Source organism: Notolepis coatsorum (assembly GCF_963971535.1).
Source record: "Notolepis coatsorum genome assembly, chromosome: 19".
NCBI classification, from domain to species: Eukaryota; Metazoa; Chordata; class Actinopteri; order Aulopiformes; family Paralepididae; genus Notolepis; species Notolepis coatsorum.
Genome location: NC_140183.1, coordinates 29017518 through 29034458, shown reverse-complemented (window position 1 = coordinate 29034458; position 16941 = coordinate 29017518). Strand labels below are relative to the sequence as shown.

General features: G+C 43.4%; 2 protein-coding genes across 4 annotated transcripts in view; one reads left to right on the top strand and one right to left on the bottom strand.

The window, feature by feature from the left end:
- slc4a7 (solute carrier family 4 member 7) overlaps window positions 1–16941 on the bottom strand; it is a 225499-nt gene that overhangs the window by 143482 nt on the left and 65076 nt on the right. The window lies entirely within an intron of this gene.
- Window positions 11470–15827, top strand: LOC311245977 (uncharacterized protein). 2 transcript variants are annotated; one of them, XM_084336017.1, is made up of 6 exons: window positions 11470–11596; window positions 12046–12072; window positions 12561–14451; window positions 14575–14634; window positions 14836–14907; window positions 15617–15827. In XM_084336017.1, exons 3-6 carry the CDS (start codon window positions 12564–12566, stop codon window positions 15814–15816), a joined length of 2220 nt encoding a protein of 739 aa, XP_084192143.1. In that variant the 5' UTR covers window positions 11470–11596; window positions 12046–12072; window positions 12561–12563; the 3' UTR covers window positions 15817–15827. The 2 variants fall into 2 exon arrangements, with proteins under 2 accessions (XP_084192143.1, XP_084192144.1); XM_084336018.1 differs by having other exon boundaries at window positions 11555–11596; window positions 12049–12072.

Below are 16941 nucleotides of genomic sequence, written 5' to 3'. Positions count from 1 at the left end.
CTGCAATTTCCTTCTACTGTAGATCCTAAAAAAAACTGGAGAAATACTTGTGCAACTGAACATACTGTTTTTATATAGCAGTAACATTGGCTGAGCACCTCAGTCTTCTTTGTTCCTCCTAGCCAGCTAGAACATAAACACCGCTCTCTTTCTCTCTCCTATCCTCCCATCAGGCCGTGCTGCCAGGGACTGCCAGGAGCTCCACAGAGACAAGCTGTACGTCACTGCTTTCCCCAAATCCAAACAACCAGCACACTGACTGAACACACATACAACAGACAACCTCCTAGCCAATCATTCAGCCTGTTGATACACCCAAAGTAGGGCTGGGCGATTAATGGATTTTATCGATTAATTCGAATGAATGATTTAGAACGATTTTCAAAAATGAAAATCGATTTTCCAAAAAAAATATATATACCGGTATATATATATATATATATATATTTAGACTCACCTTTTATTTTACAAAAAGTGATGTTTGGAGGGTGGCTAGGTGGCGCAGTGGGCAAGGCGCTCGCCACCAACGCAGGAGACGCTGGGTTCGAGCCCAGCTCTCGGCGTTGCTACCAGCCTGGCTGTAGGGCTGCACGATTCATCGATTTTAAATCGAAATCGTGATTTGGAATCATGCAACTATCAAATCGCAAAAAAATATATATATACTTTTATTATAATTTTTTTAACACTTTGATTGCCCAAGGTTAAATTCATGATATACCATCCCTTGCCAGCTCTATTTAACATGGAGAAATTCTATTGCTAGATTGCCATTATTAGGGCCCATTCAATGTCCTATATGTATTGTTCATGGTGTAGCAACGTTAAACTTTTTCATTCACATATTCATACTAAAATATGGTCTAAAGTATAAGTATGTTTTCATCTCTTTCTGCAGTTTTCTCCAGAACGTGATTTATAGCCCGAAATGCATTATATTGATGATGAAATACAGTTTGATAGGAATCTGCGCGAGATAAAAAATTTCAAATGGACGTGCTTCTAGAAGTTACTAAGTATGATCTGATGATGACCGGATGGGGGGGGGGGGGGGGTCGTTTATAATTCCGTGGCCAACGTTATAGGATTCATCTAGTGTGGGTGATATGATCATTAGAGCAGTTAGTATCGAACACATTGAAAAATAACGCTGAATCTTACCGTAGCTTCCTCGCGCCGTTGGGCGATGAGCGTGGAACAGAAATGTTCCTATTATGGGATGTAGAAATATCCGATCCATTTCCAGGTTGTATAATAGTATATACGTCCAAATCATGTTGTTTATAGAGTTATTTGCAACCGATCGATGTCCAGTGTATCAAGATGGAGTCCCGCTAACGATAGCGAGTGCCCGGACAAAATATGGGCGAGCACCACTTCAGGCGCCTCACTTCCTGTTTGGGCGATCCACCGATCGGCCACTAGATGGCACTCTTGAACCGTTGGAGAGTTGAGAGGGGCTCAACAGTAGATCTCAGGTCTCCGGGGGAGAAATATGATTTCGATCACAGATTTTTGAAATATTGATATCAAAGACGTGGTCCAGCATCTTTGGCAGAATGAACATGGCAGGGAAAGACGTGTTCCAGCGTTTTTGGCAATTAAAGTGTTTAACTAGACTTCACTCAGGTGTATTATTGATGCTCTCATTGATACTATGTTTGTTTCTGAAGTGTGTGTGTGTGAGATATATAGAGGGAGATAGGGGGGTGAGAGACGAGGAAGGGGCAAGAGAGAAAGAGAGCTGAGAGAGTGTGTGTGTGAGAGAGAGGGGGGGGGTGATTACTCAGCCCTTGTGTGGGTGAATGTAGGGCTGGGCGATAAAACGATAACGATAACTATCGCGATAAATTATTTCCTCGAAATAAACATGAAACGTGGTCGCAAAGTTTCGATATATCGATTTTCCAAGCTTGGATATGAGCACACGCACTAACAACCAATCAGTGAAGGAGATGGCCGACAGCGGAAGGAGATCCGCGGTGCACCTCTGGGTAGAGAGGTAGGACTCAAGTAGTAAACAAGGCTGGCTAGGATAATTAGCTTACACGGCGCTATTTTATAGTTTACGTGCAGAGTGGGTGTGTGGCGTGAATTCTGAGGCCACGGTTATAGTAGTGTGGGGTATACGGTGGACGTCGTTGCAATGTATTGGGGCGGAACAGAGTATTTTAGGGTGATATTTAGTGCATTGGAAACAAGGCTGGCTAGGATAATTAGCTTGCACGGTGCTATTTTATAGTTTATGTGCCGAGTGGGTGTGTGGCGTGAATTCTGAGGCCACGGTTAGAGTAGTGTGGGGTATGCGGTAGACGTCGTTGCAATGTATTGGGGCGGAACGGAGTATTTTAGGGTCATATTTAGTACATTGTCATGGGATACACCTAGGCCTGCCGCGATAAGCAATAAATCGATTAATTGCCGCGATAATTAAAATTAATGCAATGATTTTGACGGGCGCGATTAATTGCTATTTGCGCGTTTGTTTTAATGAGGCGGAACCAGTGCCCCTTGTCGGTCACTGTCCGTGTTGGGAGGCGGGCCGCTGGCTTTACTACAGAGCAGAGAACACAGCACAGGAGCTCCGTGGGGCAACACCACATAGCTTAACTACATTTCTCAATAGTGTTGCTCCTTTTAACCAAGTAGCGTTATTTGTAGTGTAACGTTAGCGTTTTAACGTTAGTAGCTAACGTTAAAACTAACTTAAAGTTAGTTGTTCACCAACAATCTCAACATTTGTTTCATGTCGATCTACTAGTAGCATCAGCAAGCTAACGTTAGCTGGCCCCAGTCCACTAGCAGCATGTCGATCTACCAGCAGCATCAGCAAGCTAACGTTAGCTGGCTCCAGTCCACTAGCAGCATGTCGAAGTAGTAGTAGCATCAGCAAGCTAACGTTAGCTGGCCCCAGTCCACTAGCAGCATGTCGAAGTAGTAGTAGCATCAGCAAGCTAACGTTAGCTGGCCCCAGTCCACCAGCAGCATCAGCAAGCTAGGATAATAACAACAATACTTCCGGTCCGGTCGGTGGGCTTCAAAATAAAAGTCTAAACACCGGAAAAGACGGAGCGGTGGGCTTCAAAATAAAAGTTTTGGGAAATAAATTTCTCAAAAAAAAATTCTCTAACCGGTCGCAATAATATCGCTTATCGCGATATTTTCGGGGGCAATTAATCGCCCAGCAAAATTTGTTATCGTGGCAGGCCTAGATACACCGCTTGCTCTGGCTAACTGCTAACGTGCGCGGACTGATGACGACATCAACTCGAGACATTCGCAGCAGCAAAACAAGTCTATTAATAGCCCGTCCATCGGCGCCGGGCATAAGAAGTTAATTAAACTTGACAGACATTATATCGACGATAATTATCGATATCGAGTTATATGAAAATAATTTTATAATTTTATCGCGATAAGGTTTTTGGCCATATCGCCCAGCCCTAGGTGAATGTAACAAGTTCCTAATGTTTTCTTTCCCCTATTATTTCATGCACACTTTATTCATTGTTTTAAATTATTATTTTCTTTTAAGTTATTTTGTGCATCACTCGGTTTTGAATTTGATGCAAATTTGCAATGCATGAGGGTCATCCTTTTGTGTTAAATGGCTGCATAAAGCAAGCATTTGTTGACTCTCATGTTGATAAGAGTATTAAAACTTGGAACTTGAAAAAGATCTGTTTAAGGTAGATAAAAAAGATTTTTTTTTTAAAATGAGATTAATTTGCGATTAATCGCGAGTTAACAAATTGGGCACTGGGCATTGTGCCCATCATTATACCCATTATACCCAGTCTGCCTTACCTTCTTTGCAGGGCTATAACTTTTTAAATAGTATAGCTATATCTGCATTACTATGGCCCATTCAACATCGATTATCTATCGTTCTGGATGTGGGAACGTTATATTTTTTCATTCATACATTGTTGCGTTAATACAGTCTAGAATATACGTATATTTTTAAGCTTTTCTGCTGTAATTCCAAAAACGCTAGTTATAGGCCCTGACGTATATGATAGATTATCGATTGGCGTTTCTTTCCTATAAACGCTATATTAAAAAAATCAAATGTATATGATCGGTATACATTATGCTTCATCATGCGTGAAGGAAAGGGGGGGGTCGTTTATAATTCCTTGATCGTCAGTAACGGCTTTATTTAGTATGGGTTGATATGTTGAGCAGATGGTTTGCAGTGAAATTAATAAACAATCGGGCTGAAAATAACGTTATATTCCTCTTACCGTTCGCCGATGAGACTGGAAGAAAAATATCCCAATTATTTGACGTCGACCTCCTACATCCATTTCCGGTTTGTATGGCGCAATAAACGCCTAAATCATATCGATTATTGCGTTTAGAAAACGATCCAAATGCACTCGTAACAAGATATGACTGCTGGAGGGAATTCCTCGATGCACCGATGGCCACTTCCGGTTTTGCCGTGAGTGTAACTCGCCCGACCATCCACCAGGGGGCGGTATTGAGGCGTTGCAATCTCAGACAGGGTGCCGCTGCAGTCCGGAGGGAGGCTGGATGAATTATGAATGCCATGGTGAAAAAATTAAATATTGATCCCAAAAACGATTTACACCGTTGTTGGAGTTCAACGCATGGCGGGCAATAACGACTTACGCCGTTTATGGCGCACAATGTGTTAACTATGGACAATCATGCGATTAAATATTTTAATCGATTGACAGTACTAGTATATATAAATATATATAGAGAGAGAGAGAGAGAGAGATGAAACCCATTTAGAAATTTTTTGCATATCAGTGCCCACATTAGTATACCGGTAAATAAAAAAGAAAGAAATAGACAGTGTATCAATGTAGCCACATAACGTTAAAAATCTAAGTAAGCGTTCTACAGATATTGAGCACCATTATGTAAAATGGCTGATGTCACCGGTAATACCTGTGTTATCATGACTTTATTAGTCATGGGAAATGTTACTGCGACAACCCTAGTACGGTCTCATTATTCTGATACATTATTCCGACAAATCCACATGCAGGCTAATGCATTGTCAGCAATTCACTCAAATCAGCCATCTGGCGTCATATGAAGTTGTCTTAACTCATTCAGCGCCACTTTTTGCTATTTTCTTATTCTAAACACTTGTGCGGGCCGTTGTGAGGATGGCTGGAACCTGCAATGACGATTGAATCCCGACAGGTGGCAGGTGAACTGCATGGGCTGAGAGTAACCAGATCACTAGGGCACTCGCAGCAGTGGCATGGCATCACTGAGCAAACTACAGCAATCGAACGTTCGACAATGGCGATCGCCTAGAGCGAACTATTGGATATTATGAAGAGGCCAAAAGGGATTATGTGGATGATGATTATGGACGATAAGGTGCGTTTCCACCAGACTATGTTGAACTCAGCACTTCTGGTAAATCATAAAAATACTAGGGATGCCCCGATCGATCGGCCAGCGATCGGTATTGGCCGATATTCAGTATAAATATGAGATCGGTGAATTCCGTATTCGACTGCCTTGTGCGCAGTGTTCCATCTGCATCCACGTACACTGCAGCCGGTAAGCCAAGATACGGAGTTGCCTAGGCTAATAACGAATTATTACAAATAGGCTAATAAACAAAATAATTGTTTAGCTACAAATACTACAATCTAAAAACGTTTTATAGATCGTCAAGCTGAGGCGTCAGCCACCATGTCCCAGCCCAGTAAGCCTGGCACCACCACACATCCTCCCTCTACCTCCACCACCCAAAGTCCTTTCTCCCTAGCAGCTAGAGGAAGGATGACAGGATAGGGTGAACGAGTGTCACAGGGCTGTGACAAAGTTTGTTGTCAAAGGCCTGCACCCGTTCTTTACAGTGGAGTCCAAGGACTTTAGGGTAACAACAACTAATCATTCAGTGTATATCGTTTTTTTTTGTATACATAGTTGTCTAACTTGTCTGTTGTTGTTGTTATAAGTTATTATTGAAGCAGCTATTCCCACCACTCCACACAAATTTACAATAATTCAATCATTTCTAATCTTTACTGTAGGGAGATGACCAATGCTCTCAACTGCAAATATACCCCTCCCTGCAGGAATGTCCTCAGTAACACACCGATTCCTGCCTGGTATAATGTTGAAAAGGCCAATGTTATCACAGAGCTTAAAGGGGAACTATCTTATAAATGGCCTTTTTGAGTGTTTAGCATTGTTTCCTAGCTATGTGAACTTATATTAATATGATCTATGTCTCAAAATTCTCATATTGGTGCATTCTTCCAATTCTCCTCTCACAATATTCACCCTCACTGAACTGAGTCGTTTGAAAATGTGCCTATATGTGATGTCATATAGTCACCGCTGCATGTTAATGTTCAGGCGAACACAACGCTCAGCAGGCCCGGCGCAGTGGTTTAGGAGCCCAGGCTCAAAACAGCTCGAAATCTTGAGGTAGAAAAATGCTGTTTTTGAGGACTTGATTAGAAATACAAAATGAATAAAAAAAATATATATATTACAGAGGTGTTCCATAGACTCACAGGAATTGTGTAAAAGTGCCCAAATAGTGAAAGAAATAGTAAAATAGTTCCCCTTTAAAGATGTGCCAAAGTTAGCCTTTACATCGGATGGGTGGACCAGCTTAACTCAGGACCACTACTACTAAATAAAATAGAAAGTCCCAAAATAGTTAATAGTTAATAGTTTATCTGACTGCTTGTATTAATTGATAAAAAAGTAGCCATGTGCAGTAATATAGTTATATAAAAGAATAATAAAGCAATGTCGATTCTGTTCTTAATAATTTTTTTGCTAAATCAAAAAGAACCGATAAGAGTATCGATAAAGTACCGAACCGTTAAGCAGTATCGATAAGAGTAGTAGTATGGATAAAATCCTAACGATACCCATCCCTAGCGGCGGTAGGAACGGCCTTGAGGAGCCTGGGGAGAGGAGAGAAATGCGACTGTCTCTGGGAAGGCTGGGAAGGTAACGTCTATTTTACCGAACCCAATCATAAAACATGCTTTTGTAATGGTCGCAGAGTCGGGAAACCCCCCCCCCGATTTTGTGAAGAAACATGGTCGTATTTACCTTTGACCTGGCAATAATATAGGTTTCAGGTGAGCAGCCGTGACATTTGCACATACTGCACAAAACACTCTATATCTCAATCTAGAAAACCAGCCTGGATTATTGTGAAACGGGGCGATTTTTTGCGTGGTATAGCGCACAAATGAAGGTTATATATAAATAACAGTTTTGTCCAATTCTACCCTTCCATGAAATTGGGATGGGATAAAAATTGAAAATGGGAGAAAAAGTAGATAAAAAAATATATATATAAATTAACAGTTTTGTGCCTGTTGGAGTATAAATCGTGCCTGTCAAATGAGCCATACTATTGTCTCCATAGCTATAATATAGAATATACGATGGGTACGCAAACATCGTGAAAATGGTCAATAACGCTGGCGCCAGGGAGTAAAGATGGAAAAACAGCGTGGCAGTCAATGAGTTAACGGATCTATTGATTTGAAATGTTCAAAAAAATCATATTACTCTGTTGCACTTGATGTGCAACGGCCCGGCCCCGGGCCCTCTTGAGGATGATTTGCCCACCGGCGCCACACGCCACTTTGGCGACCTCTAGCGGCTTCTGTGTTTTTTTTTGTATTGTATTTTTTAATACAATATATAGATCGAATTAAAGCCCTACTTGTTGCCTATCGATTGCCGGTTCAGGCGTCAAAATCCGTTCAGCGGTTCTCGAGTTACATGCAGATATGTGAGGCGTGCGTCGAAGTACACAGCAGACTTTTCTTTTTTTCGAATACCACCCGCGACTCCCGAGGCTCTACCTCCGTCAATCATTTGACGATCTCGACAATTATTGGACAGGATTGTAACCAATGAGTCTGGCTTTCCAATGATACCCCACCTGGGAATTAGCGAATCAGGGATCTAGGTGAAAAGTAACAGGAAGATACATTTCCGTGGAATGCATTGGAGTCCTAATCACTCATTTCTGAACGGATTTTTATGAAATTTGGACATGTACTACACAAGACTTCAGGCTATGGCAAATTTCTTTGGAAATACTACTTCTGGACTACTAACTACTACAGAAAATGTGAGTAACAAGTTTTTCTACAACTCAAGTTCAGACCTACTGTATGTTACTCTATTTCATTAGCACCAGTGGTGCAGTCGTAATATGACAGTAGGCCAAACGCCCCATGCACGCGCTAAAAGTTTATTATCTTTATTGTATCAGAAACTTCAGAATGTCATCTTTCAAAAGAGACCAGGCTCATGCATGTGCTATAAGTATAAAGTATAGTATTTTGGTTTGCAAAAAAGTATGCAGTCCTCAAGTTCAAGTAAAAAATGGCAACTTTTGGGGGCACCTGTTAAGAGGTTAATGTATGCTGGCACTGAAATGCATGCCAATGTATTTAGCCAGAAAGTCTTATGAATAGACTTAAAATATATATATTTATATTATAATCTTTTTTTATATAAAACAAATAGTCAAATCGTCATATTGACCTGCCAAGTCCGATTCGACAGAAAATTCTGAGTGAGGTACAGCAAGGATATAATCAACCCAAAAGGCCCCTCACCGCAACGTCTTCCAAGAGATGACATGACTTCAAAGAACTGTAATGATCTAGTGTAAATATAGTACAGTGTAAAAAATATAGTTAGAACGATGCTCGTTTATGATCATGGGTCGGGATGGAGGAGTCATTAGTAACAGGAGCAGTAAGAACTCTCTCTGGGAGAAGACCTTTTCCATGGAGTTGGTACTGCTGATGAACTGACACTTATTACAGTGATGTGATGACATTTGGGCAACTGGAGACCTTGGACCTCCACTATGCCAGCAGTAGAACAGATTAAATATATGCTCCACTAGGTCAGCAGTAGAGTAGATTAAATATATGCTCCACTATGTCAGTAGTAGAGTAGATTAAATATACAGTATGCTCCACTATATCAGCAGTAGATCAGATTAGGTATATACTCCACTATGTCAGCAGTAGAGTAGATTAAATATATGCTCCACTATATCAGCAGTATAGTAGATTAGGTATATGCTCCACTATGTCAGCAGTAGAGTAGATTAAATATATGCTCCACTATATCAGCAGTATAGTAGATTAGGTATATGCTCCACTATGTCAGCAGTAGAGTAGATTAGGTATATGCTCCACTATGTCAGCAGTAGAGTAGATTAGGTATATGTATATGCAGGTATAAATTGAGTATAGCCAACAGAGTTCAAAGTTCGTGCAATATCGAATCCAGCAGTCGGTACCTCCGGCTTGGTCAGTCGTCCCTATTAAACACAATTGGCAGTGTTAGCGGGTGGGAAGCCAGTGGCGTATGTGTCCTGGTCGTTGTAAACTGTGACTCGGTCGGGGCGCAGCAGGGAGGGGATCAGGGGGAAATAGCGTGAACCTCTGCATGCGCTACGTTACCCCAGTGGAACTCCTCGCTGTCAGGTGAAGCAGTTGGCGACTCCACATGTATCGGAGGAGGCATGTGGTAGTTCTACACCCTCCCCAAGCCGACAGTGGGGCAATGCGCGCAACGACCAGGAAGGGAATTGGCATAACGACTAAATTGGGATGGGTGAAAAATACAGAAAGCCCAAGAATAAATTCAATTAAAACGTTTGTACAATATGGGTAATAGGTAGGGATGTCCCGATCCGATCACGTGATCGGGGCCGATCACGTGATTTTCCAAAGATCGGGATCGGCAAAAAAAAAAAAAAAATCTGGAATTTGTATTAATTTTTTTATTCAACAAACATGACCATGTTCACGTCTTAAACTCATACTGAGGCCTTAGTTTTGGTTTTAAATTGCATATCATCATTCATTTATTTATTGTCACACAGAGCAGAAGAATTTTGCCAAAACAAACCAATAGTATACAGCTGCAGAACGGCAGACCAGCCACACACCCAAATACATTTTTATTTTTATTTTATTTTTTATCCCAATTTCTCACATTACATTCACCCTGAATGTTGACGTTATCCAGGTGAAAAGTTAACTTCATTCAAGCGAGGCATTGCAATCCTTGACATAAATCATTTGATGTATAATTAAATCAAAGGAAATGCGTTTGGGTCTGAGAGTGTGGCTGGTCTGCCGTTCTGCAGCTGGATACTATTGGTTTGTTTTGGCAAAATTCTTCTGTGACAATAAATAAATGAATGATGATATGCAATTTAAAACCAAAACTAAGGCCTCAATATGAGTTTAAGACGTGAACATGGTCATGTTTGTTGAATAAAAAAAAGAAAAAAAAAAGTATTTTCCTTTTTTTTATCAGATCGGGAAAGATCGGTATCGGCAGATACTCAAAATCACATGATCGGGATCGGATCGGGAGCAAAAAAACGTGATCGGGACATCCCTAGTAATAGGGTATAGGCAATGAGAGCCTAGAGCAGTGGTGCCCAACCAGTCGACCTCGATCGATCGGTAGATCGCGCGCTGGTTTCAAGTAGACCGTGAGATTATTTAGGTAGGTGACAGTGGGGTTGCGCATTGGCAAAAAAAAATTAAAATTATCAAGCGAAAATCCACGAGCCCAACTCAGATAGAGTTTTCCACCTGGCCGCTGTGTGTATTTGCCATGTCTCGCCCCTGCATCAACGGAGGCACAGTATTTCAATACACATCATACATCACTGAGGCCACGTCTGGTCTTTTGTGAGTCAGAGGAGCGCAAAGTGCCGCGACGTGCATGCGCGAGCGTGCGTGACAGTCCTGCACAGGTATATCGACCGTCTGGTCTTTTGTGAGTCAATGTGTACTCAGATATTTGTGATCGACACGGTCTCATAACTAAAGCACTTCCAGGGGGGGGGGGGGCTTTCCAGGCCAAGCATATAAAGCTGATGATAAAGTTGATTCATTTAACCTGGACACTCGCAATGGATAGGTCTGTTGTCAGAAGCGGCACGTCACGTGCGTGTGTTCCAAATGCTGGCAAGAGAAAGGCAGAAGCGATACCAGAACTACTATGAAACGGAGTAAAAGAAGTTATGATCCTAAATACTTGGCATATGGATTTACTTGGACTGGCCAAGAAGATGACCCGAGACCACAGTGCGTTTTGTGTTACGAGATTCTTTCTAACGAGAGCTTTAAACCAAGTAAATTACAGCGGCACTTGGAAACTAAGCATCCTGAATTTAAAACTGTGATTTGAAGCCCATCATCTGTAGCCACATAGAAGGGCTCATTGATCAATTTCGGAATTATTTCCCCGAAAGAAAGAGCACGGACAATTTGAACAACTGGATCCAAGATCCGTTCATTGCACATGACGCTTGCAAGTCGCAACAGGCCTCCCTCTGTCTGAGCAGGAGGCGTTGATTGATCTTTCGTGTGACGCGCTACTGAAAGTTAAGTTCACTGGACAGGCCCTCGCAAAGTTCTGATATCAGTCCGGAACGACTAACGGAACGTAAACCAATCCCGGTCACCCTCTTTATCTGGGAACGCCCAAACCCAACTTCGGTCACGCCCCATCTTGCGCGGCATTCTGGATCTTTCCTCACAGCCCCACCAGATTTTCACGTCGAAAGGTAGGTGATATGAAATCATACTTATTTTAGAGTATATATATCAAATTTCATGAGTATTCATCTATATTTAGTCATCTAAAGACTACTAGATGTGAACGTTTGTACCACTGCAACGTTATAATTGTTCGAATGTGTTCGGGGCGACGCTGATTTCCAAGTAAAAGTAGCTTCCTGTTCCTTAAACACGAACTCCCACTCGCCCCAAGATGAAGTCAGATTGTTTGGTTATGTTGCTAGCAATAGCATATATAGCCAGTGTTTTGTCCGACGAAATGTGTTGTACATTTGTAATCTTAATAAGAGATCTAAGTTTGTCTGAACGAGTGATGAACTGAGGTTGCGCGAAAATAATCGAAGGGAGAACAATAATTTTCGCGGGGAAAATAATGAACTGGTTTTCTCTCTCTCTCTCTCTCTCTCTCAATCTCTGTATAAAAAAACATCTGAAGCAGTGACAAAGTCAGACAGCAGACACGGTAGGTTTGTGTGTGCTTGTTTGTTTCTCTACAGGTGAATGGAGGTGTGTGTGTGTGTGTGTGAGGCTGCCATGCTGAACTGGGTGAAGGTAAGGTTGTGTGTGTGTTTGCATGTCTGGTAATATTTCAGCATAATCATTTTGGTTTCATGCTCATTCATATTCAAGTTCATTAACAAAAGGCAAGATGTTCTTGATACCTTCCATTGTTCTGCATCTTTTCATCAGAATTTCACTCATATCCAACAAACCATAGCAATAAACTAAATTCATCATTGAGGTCAACAACCTCCTTATCCATATTCAAAAAAACAATTCAAATCTAATTTAATTTCATCATAAATCACTCACATAAGTTCCCTCCTAGCACTGTTTTTTTTTAAATAATGTGCTAAATAAATCAAATAAAATAAACTCGTCAGTCGTACAATAATAATAAAGTTCATATTATTTTACTTTCTTGTTTAAAATATTTTTGTGTGTTTGCAGAGCATGCCTAATATCCGGCAAATGCGGAAGAGGGAGAGGAAGGTGCGTCTGTGGACCCAGGAGGCCATGGATCAGGCCATTGCAGAGGTCAGAGCAGGCAGGTGGAGTGCGAGGCGGGCAGCCACGTTGTTCGAGGTCCCTAAGTCCAGCCTGATCGACCGACTCAGCGGAAAGGTGTCTCTGGCCTGCAACATCGGCCGGGGCACCTATCTGACCCCTGAAGATGAGAGTTCCCTGGTGGAGTACTGCTTGTACTCTGCCAGTTATGGGTTTCCGCTGACGAGGTCGCAGGTCCTGGCCCACGCCCTGGCCATCTATAACCTCCGTCACCCAGGGAACCTAAAAACATCCCTTGGCCAGGGGTGGTGGATCAATTTTAGGGAGAGGCAACACCATCGCCTCACGATCCGGATCCCGGACACCATTGACCGTGGGAGGGCAGCCTGCGCTAAGAGGGGGGCCATAGAAGAATACTTCAAGCTCCTCACCAGCACCATGGAGGAGCACGGGCTGAGGGAGAAACCCCGTCATATTTACAACTGTGACGAGACGGGGTTTCAGATGGACTCCAACCGGAGGAAGGTCGTTGTGCCCCGTGGGACGAAGCACGCCTACAGGCAGGCCCAGGGAACCAGGGAACACATCACGGTCCTGGCCTGCCTCAACGCGGCTGGGGAGGACGTCCCCCCTTTTATTATTTATAAGGGGGGCTACCCAGGAGGGCCCTACAATAGGGAGGGAGTCCCCAATGCCCTCTACGGGAAGTCGCCAGCGGGGTACATTGACTCAGAGCTTTTTAGGAAGTGGTTCACCGACCACTTCCTGAAGTATGCCACGGAGGAGCGCCCGCTGCTGCTTGTGATGGACGGTCACCAGTCCCACCTGGATCCAGAGCTGGTCCGGACGGCACAGAGGGAGAGGGTCATTCTCCTGTGCCTACCGCCACACACCTCTCACATCCTTCAGCCTCTGGATGTGAGTTTCTTTGCACCCTTGAAGGCAGATTTCTCCGGGCTTGTGGGAGATCTGTCGGCAGTTAGCCACTCCTTCATGATTTCTAAAAAGGAGTTTTCAAGGGTGTTCAGAGACACCTACCAGAGGCAGAAAGATCGGAGGGTGGTGGTGGCTGGCTTCAGGAGGTGTGGCCTCTACCCTCTGGACCCTGCGGCTATTGATTGGTCGAGGGTCATGCCGTCTGCCCCTCCCCCTGCATCTCCTGGTGCCAACCCTGCTGTTACCCCCCAGCCCAGCCCCCCACCCAGCCCCCGTGCTCCTAGCCCCCGACCCAGCCCCCGTGCTCCTAGCCCCCCACCCAGCCCCCGTGCTCCTAGCCCCCCTCCCAGCCCCCCACCCAGCCCCCGTGCTCTAGTCCAGGACTCACCCCCCAACCCCTACCTCAACCACCCCCTTGTAACAGCAGGGAGGATCACAGCGGACCTGGGACAACTCCTGGCCCAGATAGAGTTCACAAGAAGATCTGGAAAGGTCAGGAGGAACACCACCAAGGCCCGCCTGCTCACCGCCCAGGAGATGACGGATGCCATCGATGAGACAGAGGACCGCGCCGCCCGCGCCGAGGCAGGAGCTCTGGCCAGGGCAGACCGACAGCGGCAGCGGGCTGAAACTTTAAGGACTCCCACAACCTCCTCCCGTACCCCGCGTGGTGGCTCTCTCCCCAGCCGCAGAAGAGGAGTGTCCCCCGGGGCCGCTCCCACCACCAGCTCCGGTCTTTCCATCGCCGGTCCCTCAGCCTCAGCCTCCATGCCCCCCTCTTCTGCCTCCCACAGTCTGCTGCCCGCCTCTAGCCTCCACACCAGCACTCGCCTGCCTGCTTTGAGAGGGGAAGATCACCACCCCTCCACCTCTTCCTCCCCAACAGCCATAATGGATGGTATTTATTTATTTGTTTTCTTTTAACAGTTATTTGGGAGACAACATTCTCAGTTAGCAAAAAAGTATAAATTTTTTTATGAATAAATAATCATGTTTTATTGTTTCTTAACCATTTTCTCAGAGCCGGCAGTCCCACCGCAGTCCCACCGGGTGTCCCAGCCAACTTCCTCTCCCTCCCACCGTAAGCTTTTTCAAACAACTGTGAAAAAAACACGATCTACAAATGTCCATGGCCAAAAGGAACAGGAAGAAAAACTCTTATTGTACCTGCCCCTACGGCCTACACACACACACAGTACACTGATAGACTGTTCATAGCGCAATATTTACCAAACCAAACAAAATAATTTTTTTGAGTGGTGCTCCCTTTTTGTGTCTGCAGCCTCCTGTATTCCTGGACCAACAGGAGCATCGACATCCTCCTCCTCCCACGCCAGACCCACGACACCCATCGGCATGTTACTTATGTTTTTTGAGTTTGTCAGGGCAAACTTATGAATTGTTATTTATTTTGTAAAAAATTTGCTGATTTTATACAAATTGCTGTGGGGCACTTTGAACTGTGGTCCATGTGTGAAAAGTACTATATAGATAGTTATTCATATTTATTACATGGCGTTTTCACATTCGCCGAAATGCTTGCTTGTGATTGGTCAATAGCCCGTGTCAGAGGTCCGTTATCACACAATAATGACCGCTGTGGGACAATAATGACCGCTGTGCGCAGCTGTTCGCAATCAAGCCCCACTGACACACTGTATCAGTGCTGCTCAGCATATGCACAGCTGCACTCAGTCATGCAATCAGACCAGAGACCTGCCGGCTGCCGATAATAATAATCACTTTATTTGGGCTGACAGAGCCACAGAACAACTGCGTCTTCATTTGATCTAGTCTTGTCGATGAATTAGGTATATTGTTAGTAAGTTAGCCATGTAATAAGCGGGATAATGTATAGCTTTACTCGATCATTGTCGCAAAATAATTGACCTTCACTGACGTTTAAAACACCTCAGCGCTGCGCCTCGGTATTTTAAACTCCGTGTCGGTCAATTATTTTGCGACAATGACCTCGTAGCTATACATTATCCCTTACTTATTATTGGACCTTGGTATATTGTAATCAAGCAGCGTCATAATAATAAATTTCTTTTTAACTGCAGGTCACACCACCAAGAGGCAGAAGCTGGGGATCTGGCGGTGTGGCCGGTGTAAAAAGGCGAACCCCCCTGTGGACTCTGAGGGTTTGGTGTCGTGGGTCCAGTGTGACAACTGTCACAAATGGTTCCACACCATGTGTGTCCAGTGGGAGGAGGAGGACGAAGATGCTACTTTCTGGTGTTACTGGTGTTTGGATGAATGAGTGTATGAATGAGTGAGCGAATGAAAAAATTTATAAATATGTATGGTGTGCTGTAAATAGTTATTGTTCCAAGTTATGTTTATTGTATTTTTTATATAATGTTTATAAAATTTTATGAAGTGCTGGCTGTTGTGTTAAATTTGTCATATTTTTGTTGAAAACACATGTACTCACAAATGTTAATGTGACAAGTGATTGTGATTAATATTTTGTTTGTTAGACAAATAAAATGGGGATGTTGTTTGCTCCTGAGATGAGATGGTAGACAAACGACACTACCTTCCAGCTGACAGTAGATGGCAGCATTGATTTTAAAGGATGAAAACAGGTTCAAACTAAAGAACTCCATTTTCCAAGACCTTTTTTCACAGTTCACAGGTCAGCAGGTCGGTAAAAGTTGATGAAAATGCGATCTGAACACAGGAGCGTTAAACTATGAATGCGCCCTCACGTCACCTCAGTACAGTGACCGTGAATGGCCACCTAATTATCATAATTAAAGTGCATCATTAGCATTATGTTTGTTGTCTAAAGGGAACTAAAATGGTAAAATTTAAGTTTTTAAATGATATCCGCATATATAGGACAAATAAAACAGCGTTGTTTTGTAAAAAACTCCAATGAAAACGGCGCAAGGTACGTAATATTCGCTATTGTTATGCAAATGTGATAGAATCCTATAAAAAGGTGGCCGCACTTGGGCACTGTGACGTTACCCAGTGCTATGTAATGCTGTGCTGAAAAAGATTGTCCCGTTTGCGTCAACATACCTCTGTGAAGCGGGATTCTCGGCTCTGACATTAATACAAATTATTACATGGCATTTTAACATTCGCCGAAATGCTTGATTGTGATTGGTCAATAGCCCCCGACAGCGGTGAATTATTTTTCGATAACCACCGGTGATTATTGTTTTTCGCAGCTGGAGTAATCAAGCCCCACTGACACACACTGTTTCAGTGCAATTAGACACACCTGCCGGGCTGCCGGCGATAATAATAATCACTTTATTTGGGCTGACAGAGCCACAGAACAACTGCGTCTGCATTTGATCTCGTCTTGTCGATTTTGTAAAATGAATTAGGTATATTGTTAGTAAGTTAGCCATGTAATAAGCGGGATAAT

Coding starts and splice junctions, on each gene's coding strand:
- LOC311245977 (XM_084336017.1), top strand. CDS start 12,564: ATGCCTAATATCCGGCAAATGCGGAAGAGGGAGAGGAAGGTGCGTCTG. Junction 14,452..14,574: donor CCCAACAGCCATAATGGATG/GTATTTATTTAT, acceptor CCATTTTCTCAG/AGCCGGCAGTCCCACCGCAG. Junction 14,908..15,616: donor CAGACCCACGACACCCATCG/GCATGTTACTTA, acceptor TTTTAACTGCAG/GTCACACCACCAAGAGGCAG.